The following is an 8,261-nucleotide window of genomic DNA, read 5'->3' as shown; positions in this document are numbered from 1 at the left end:
ACGCACACCCTTTGGAGGACATAACCACATCGCCTTGAAACTTAGAAATCCTATTATGCCTAGACATTCGATCGAGGGAGTTTAGTTCTCTATGGAATAAAGTTCCAGTTGACCAAAGCCAAAGAATGTCACAATAGTAAACAATAGGTAACACTCATTATCGGTTAGTAGTATGTATACAAAATTATATAGTATTGTGTTTATGAACGGGGCCAACGTGTAATTAATTAAATATAAATTTATTATAATATTTTTGAAATAAATTTATTATGGTGTAATCGGTAAAACTATTTTTTAGTACATTTCTATACTTACGTAAAATGAAACAATTTGCAAAAATATCCGGTTATGGAAGCCATTTTATAGATATGCGTTTGTCTATGGCAAAATCTAAAGAAAGGTGAAGCTAAACAAAAGGATAGATGAAAGTAAAACATTCACAGAATTATGCGTGAATTATAAATAAATGCTATATAATTGTTTATAATGAAAGTTTATAATTAGGTGTACCATAGTGCTACAGTATACTTGGTTCCATTCAAACTACTAAATACTAAGTACAATGCATCGTGTAATGGTGGCCATCATGAGCAATAATTATAATGGATATTGTCACAAAAGTTATCAAGTACCTAATAGAAAACATTAATAGTGTGTGTAGTGTATATAAACATCTTACTCGGCGCAATATGTAAATTGAGTGGTACATTGTAGTGTGAGTGTGTGCAAATTCTAGTGTAAATAATCGGCCATACGATGGCCCAGAATCAAGGGGAGATTCAAGTGACACCGAATCAACCCGTAAATAAGGATAAAGACATATATGCGTGCCTTCCTGATATTCGTACAAATGGTCCGCTTGGACCTGATGAAGCGTGCCCTGGTGGGGAAGAGTTGCGATGGTTGCCTGCTCAGGCTACAGACAGGGACTTGGTTATGTATTTAAGAGCAGCTCGATCTATGGCGGCATTCGCTGGTATGTGTGACGGAGGCTCCCCGGATGATGGATGTGTTGCAGCCAGTAGGGATGACACTACTATTAATGCTCTGGATGTTCTTCATGACTCTGGTTATGATCCTGGTCGAGCTTTACAAGCATTGGTCAAATGTCCTGTCCCAAAAGGAATTGAAAAGAAGTGGACTGAGGAAGAAAGTAAAAGGTTTGTCAAAGGAATCAGGCAGTTTGGTAAGAATTTTTTCAAGATTAAAAAAGATTTATTACCTCATAAGGATACATCAGAACTAGTTGAATTTTATTATCTTTGGAAAAAGACACCTGGTGCTAGTAGTAATAGACCTCACAGAAGACGACGACAGGCATTAAGGAGGGTTCGTAATACTCGAAATTCTAGAGCAGGAACCCCTAAGGAACAAACTCCCGAGGTGGCACCTCCAACACCAGAAACAAATGGTTCTAGGCCTTCATCAAACCCAAAAGAGGCTGGTGAAATGAGTTCAGTTACAGAAGATGAAAACTCTGAGGATGATAGTGATTCCAGAGAAGCTGCAGACCTTGCAAAGATTGAAAATGGCCGTAGCAGTGATAATCCTGAGGATTCACCCAGTAGAATGCGAACTCGGAATAAATCTAAGGAGCAAAATACACCAAATGGTAAAAAGGCTCAAGATGAGAGTGACAATGATTCAAAATCAAAGAAAGTCCCTAAAGTAACACCCCCAACAATTGTAAATACAGCTAGTAATGAAACAACAACTAAAGTTCCAACTTCTCCTGTTTTCAAGGATGTTAAAAAGAAAGTAGCTGTAGCAACAAATGGCAAAGTAGACGTTTCGAAAGTTAAGAAGCGTCTACCAGATGACACTAAACCTGATGGAATTATGGATGGTGATGTTCAAATGAAGAAAAAGAAGGCTGCTGAGCCGCCAGAAAGTCCTTCAGAGAGTCTGACAAATGATAGCTTCCCTGCAATGGATGAGACAGAACCTGTAGAGACAGAACCAGAAGCATGTGATTATAGCTTTTCAAAGAATGATAAAGAGAATATTGAACAGAATAAAGAACCTGAGCCAGAACTTATAAAATCAACAGAAGTACAAATAAAAGTGGAACCAATTGCCGAAACTATTATAAAAATGGAAAAGGATCCTTTGCCACCCATATTTAAAATTGCACAAGATATAGATGATAGATCTGCTTTAGATCTGAAAACAGATTCAAATGTGTTAAAATCTCAAGATAATCTTGAACTCAGGCCAGCAACAGTTTTCTCTAAAACAGAACTTATTATACCAAAGGTAACTCCGATGTCTGTTGAAGTAATGGAAAAAATTAAAATTAAAGAAGAAATAGATACAGAAGAACATGGTTTAAATCTTCAAAAGGATGAATTCATAAAAGATCCACTTTCACATGGCTACTCCGGGCATTCAGTTGGGCCTCCTAGTAAACCATTAAATTTGGAGAATACAAATTTCTTTGTTAAAGATAGTCATATATATAATCAAAAGTTGAGCCACAGTATAAAAATAGAGGGAGTTCCCAATTCACTATTTAATCCTGTAAATATTGGAAAGGAGAGTAATTCAATTATTCGAAGTGCAAAGGATTTTACAGGGGGCATGCCTCCATTTTCTTATCCATCGAATATTAATTATGCTGGTGACCCCAATAAACATGGTGGTTTAATAAATCCACTTAAAACAGTTATTAAATTGGAACCTAGAGAAGAAACAGGTGAAATAAAGAACCAGAATACACCTGAGATTTTTACCGCAACAATATCTGCAAACAAAGTTGATTCTCCAAATACGCCAAGACTGGAAGCTTTGCAAAGAATTAGTCCATCTCCAACAAATTTACGAGGTTCATCACCACCACATATGGAGCATCCTTCAGTAAATAATACCGAACCAATTTCCCCTGCTAATACACAAGAAATGAAGTCACAGGAAACTGAGATTGATGATAAACAACAACCTACAGATTTGAAAACGCAGCCAATGCAAAAATCAGAAAATCAAAATAGCAGTTTTCGTCCACCTGGTTATCCATCTACTATTCGACCAGATAGTCTCAATGTTAGACCATCAGAAGCATCTGTTATACCTGTATCAGCACAAAGTATGCCACCATCTGCTCTGAGTCAACCAACAATATCTGGACTACTTCCCCCTGGACCTATTATATCTGTAGGAAGTGCAGGATCAAATGTGGGACCATATGGTTTTATCCCAGCTTCTTTGTACCCACATCCCGGACTTGAAAAACCAAATACAATGCCACCATTAATTCACCAAATACCATCATCCCATCTTGGAGCTAATATGATTCCACAGTCAAATCAAAATGATCCATCTATGCCACAAGATCTGAAAATCAAACAAGAAATACCAGATAATGTTCCAGCCAATCTATCAACTCAGAGCATGTCAGATCCATTACAGTCTTTGAAAGAGGTCAAAGTACCTGGTTATCCAATAGGAAGTGCTATAGCGCAGCATTTGAGCTCAGAAAGAGATAGGGAATCTATATCAAGTGTTGAAAATAGTAGTCGGCCTCCAAGCCAACCAGCAAATGATTCTTCAAACTTGACAAGTGGATACCTTGGACCAAGAATAGACAGCATTAAAAAGGAACCAGATTTTCTTCATCAACCACATATTACCCCTGTATCCAATAGTCAAAGCTTAGGATCAGATTCTTCTCATACTGCACCACCTGTTAAGAGCCCTCATACTCCTACTCCAATAAAGAGTCAACCAAGCCATGGACATCCACATCCTTCTACAACAACATCACCATTTTCAAGGCATTTGACCAGTCCTTCTCAAGCAAGGCAAATATCTGCATCACCAGTACAGCCAAATACTCCAGTTTCACACTCTGCTTTAAATTTAATGAATCCAAGTCCTCTCTCAATTCCTGCAACAATACCAGGCCCAGTTATGCATTCAAGCCAACAACCAGGACATCCCCATCCACATCCATTTGCATCTCCACTTCACCATCCTCACCACCCATTACTTCATCCTTCATCAATATTTCAACTTTCAGCTGCAGCTGCTGCTCATGCTATGCATCCATACTATTCTCACCCTCACCCTGGCTACTCAATGCCATATCCATATCCATATGGCCCATTACCTCAACCACACCCTATACCTCCCATGCACCCCTCAGTTAGCACTCCTGGACGTCATGAACCAGTGAAACCAGCTACAATTGAGTCTACAACTATGTTAAGTGCTCATCATAGTACGAGTTCTTCAGTCACAACAAGATCATTGCGTGAAATATCAGAGACAACTGATGATCCAAGACATCCAAATGCCACAACAGAAAGACATCAACTACATGAGACTACTTTGACTCATCATCACTCAACGAGTCATCATAGTTCTGTGCATACAAGTTCTGAAAAACAACCCAATCATGGAGGAGGCACTAATCACACTCTCTCCATTTCACATTCAACATCAAGCAGTTCTTCTCAATCCATACAACATAAAATAAATACACAACAGAAGAGCAGTTCCCACTCAAGTTCACCACATCATTTATCAGGTAGTGTGTCACAGTCAACAAGTTCATCATCTAGTGTGAATGTAACAAACAATCACACTCATCATCATTCGCATCATTTGGCTCATCACCCTGAGCGTTTGTCACCGGCGGACTCAATGCTACTACGTCATCATCCAAAGATGCTCCCAGGAAATCCTAATCATCTTATGATACAACCGCCTTCAATGGGACATCCTATGGGTCTAGGAATGGCACCCGGTCCAGGACCCAGTTCAATAGAAAGCTTAAGGTTACATGCTCAGGCTGCAGCTAGTCTTCAATCAGCGCACAATCGATCAGGATCCCCTCATCAACTTGGTCATGGGCATCCTCATTTACGGGGACCACCGCGGCATATTCCGGAAGACAATTCAGATTTAAAATTAGAAACTCAATCACAGCCTGAAGAAGAGGAAATACCGAGTCCAGCTCACATTCCCCATGGACCTAGCCCTGAGCCCAAAATTGAAGATACAGAATGTCATCGATCACAATCAGCAATATTTCTACGACATTGGAATCGCGGTGATTATAATTCCTGTACACGCACTGACCTTATTTTTAAACCAGTTCCGGAATCAAAGCTTGCACGTAAACGAGAAGAGCGTTTACGAAAGCAAGCAGAGAGAGATAGAGAGGAAAGGGAGAAAATTGCTCAACAAGCACATAGGAAAATAGCCACTCCAGAAAAACCAGATACAAAACCACCATCAAGAGGTGCAATTGAAACTATCACTTCTCCATATGACAGATTCCCTCGACCTCCTGGCTATCCAGATTCTCCTTCATTGCGACAGCTTTCTGATTATGCTAGACCTCATGCCGGCTTCAGTCCTGGAAATCTACCAAGACATTGCATGGATCCCATGCTGCAATACCAATTGAGTTCTATGTATGGTGCTGCTGGCGCGAGGGAGAGGCTCGAGTTAGAACATCTTGAGCGAGAAAAAAGAGATAGAGAGATAAGAGAGTTGAGGGAGCGGGAATTAAACGATAGATTGAAGGAAGAAATACTTAAAAATAATGTGGGTACTCGTGGTTTGGATCCACATTGGCTGGAGATGCATAGGAGATATGGAATGCCGCCACCGCCGCCGCAAGGTGCGATCCCTGTTCAGTTCGGATTGTATCCGCCTGGCCACGGACCTGCTGCGCTGTCTCAGTTGGAGCGAGAGCGATTGGAGAGGCTGGGCATTCCACCGGGGGGTGCCGGCGGGCCCCCGCAGTCGGTGCCCGTGTCAGGGGCACCTCCACATCATCCACACCATCCGCATCCAGGTGTGGCTGCAGCACAACTGGAAGCAGCCGAGAGGTTAGCGCTCGCCGCTGACCCTATGGTCCGACTGCAAATGGCTGGCATTAATCCCGAGTACCACGCGCATACTCACGCCCATACGCACGCACACTCTCATACACACCTACACCTACACCCCGGCCAGCAAGCCGCGCAGGCGCAGCAGGATGCGTTGAGTCTAGGTCTCGGTGCGGGCGCGCCCTACAGGCCGCTGCCTCATCCCGACCTCCTAGGCCGGCCCTACGCCGAGCAGTTGGCGCAACAGGCGGCCGCTCACGAGCAACTACAACGACAGCTGTTGCTAGAACGCGAGCGAGGCTTCTTGCATCCCGCGCACCACGAAGACTTCCTGCGGCAGCAACGTGAGCGCGAGCTCAAGGTCCGTGCGCTGGAGGAGGCCGCTCGAGCGTCACGGCCGTAGTATTCCGCACGCCCTAAGCCCGACAACGACGTAGTGTTGATCGAGTGAAGGACGTAAACGTATGCCTTGTACTATTTAATCATAGATTTTAAAGTGTTCACGCGATTGTGAAGCGAAGAGAAGGACCCAACTTTATTTTAACAAGTGACGATACCTGTAATTTATATTTATAACTATTTAAGTTTCATAATATTTTTATAATGGCATGGTCGTGTAATACGCTTAGTCTCCATGCTCAAAAGTTTATTTTATTACTAGTCATAACTAAAATTTATTTGTAGAAAAGCATAGTAATAATGGAGTGCTGTTAGTTTCAATTATTGTTTTATATGCTTGATGACGGTAAGGGTGCTGGCGAGACATCCATGTGAGGCACATGGTTACAGCTATCATTGAATAGTCTCAAACTTTTTTATGTTCATGACATAATAATAATTTAAGTGGTATTTAGGACATCAGGAACAACTGTACTGATTCAGTGTCATAATCAGTTTTAGTGTTTCCTTCACCATGGCTTGTTACTTTAGTACTGTTTGATAAATATTTATATTTACATATCAGTAATTAAAATAGTGCAGTTTTTATTCAGTGATTATGTTAAGCATAAAAAGAGTTGTTTTTTTTCTATTCAATTATAACCATGAATTGGTAATATAATTATTGTGAGAAAATGTTGATTTTTAATGTTAATTAAGGGTACTTTAAACTAATTGGAGATTTGAGATTATTTATTATCACATTAAATTGAGTTGTTTCTAGGATTGCCAATTATGTTATGAGTCTATACATAGGGAGTATATGTGTTAAATTAAAAGTAATTTATGTTAAGTATATTGCACAAATTCATTTAAGAGTACCTATGATCTTTTGAAATGCTTGAACATAAAATTAAATTGTACAACGATCATTGAGATGTATACAATTGTATCTATGTAATATTGTAACAATTATAAAACAAAAAGGTACTTTATATAATTATATTTGTATGTGACTAACAGCTGTTTTCAATAACTTATCTATCCTTAGTTTAACTTACTAGAGGTAGACAAATCTATCCTTTTATGCTTACTTACATTTCAATAGACAGATAAAGTTGGAGTATAACTAATACCAATATAACTTATATTGGACATAACTATGGATAAATAAGATCTTGTCATAAAACGGTGATAGCAATATATCCATATCTAGAGATATGTTATTGAAAACGGCCATATTGGCAATCATAGTTCAGAAAATGTACTTTAATTTTCAATATTAAAATATATACAATTATTGTAGATTTTGTACAATCCCTAAATATAACATGTACAATATTATTTTTTTAGATATTTATTTATTCCCAAATGAATGATGTTTATCTAAGCAAACAACAAATTCCACATAATCAGAATGTAATAATTATTTGACACATAAATATATACTAATGGTAGTATGTCAAACAAGAGATTTCAAATACAAGCAGGGGATATTATAAATAGGGTTGTAATTCTAATAGGTATCTGGAATAGGCTTACTAATTTGTTTTATTAATTCTCAGAACATCAGTTTAACTATTATTTGACTTTCATGATCTGGTTTTGAGCAGAAAAGTGCATTTGGGACAAGATAAAGAATACCTTGTGGTTATTAGGAATATGTTGTTCAACATCTATTAAAGTGTTTATAAATTTTGTAAAATATCAATTTCTAAACAGTTGTTATACACACGGAGTAATAATAATTCTGCACTGTTGTAATATAAAGTCATTGTAACAAATAGTCGATAAAAGTAATCATGGATAGTTGATAAATTAAAGTTTCGCTTTGTAGATGATTTTATGTTCATGGAGCCATAGTTATTTTATGGTGTTTAAAGAGAGTATTGAGTATTATTTTTAGATACAAATTATTATCATTAAGAAGTTGCGTGTCGATTTAAACGTCATTTATTTAGACAATAAGGTTTATTGGATGTATTAGTGCTTGTGTAAATTTTTTTGAATAATATATGTGGAAAAATTCATGTGTTTTTGTTTTGG

At 38.6% G+C, this 8,261-nt stretch overlaps 1 protein-coding gene across 1 annotated transcript; it reads left to right on the top strand.

The window, feature by feature from the left end:
* Positions 1–389: 389 nt before the first annotated feature.
* On the top strand, positions 390–8,243 carry LOC126979602 (arginine-glutamic acid dipeptide repeats protein). The gene has a single exon (XM_050828975.1). The coding sequence runs from the start codon at positions 757–759 to the stop codon at positions 6,238–6,240; it is 5,484 nt and encodes a 1,827-aa protein (XP_050684932.1). The 5' UTR covers positions 390–756; the 3' UTR covers positions 6,241–8,243.
* Positions 8,244–8,261: the final 18 nt, after the last annotated feature.

The sequence above is a fragment of the Leptidea sinapis genome, chromosome 3, assembly GCF_905404315.1.
Source record: "Leptidea sinapis chromosome 3, ilLepSina1.1, whole genome shotgun sequence".
Classification (NCBI taxonomy): Eukaryota; Metazoa; Arthropoda; class Insecta; order Lepidoptera; family Pieridae; genus Leptidea; species Leptidea sinapis.
This window is presented reverse-complemented; position numbering and strand designations above follow the sequence as displayed.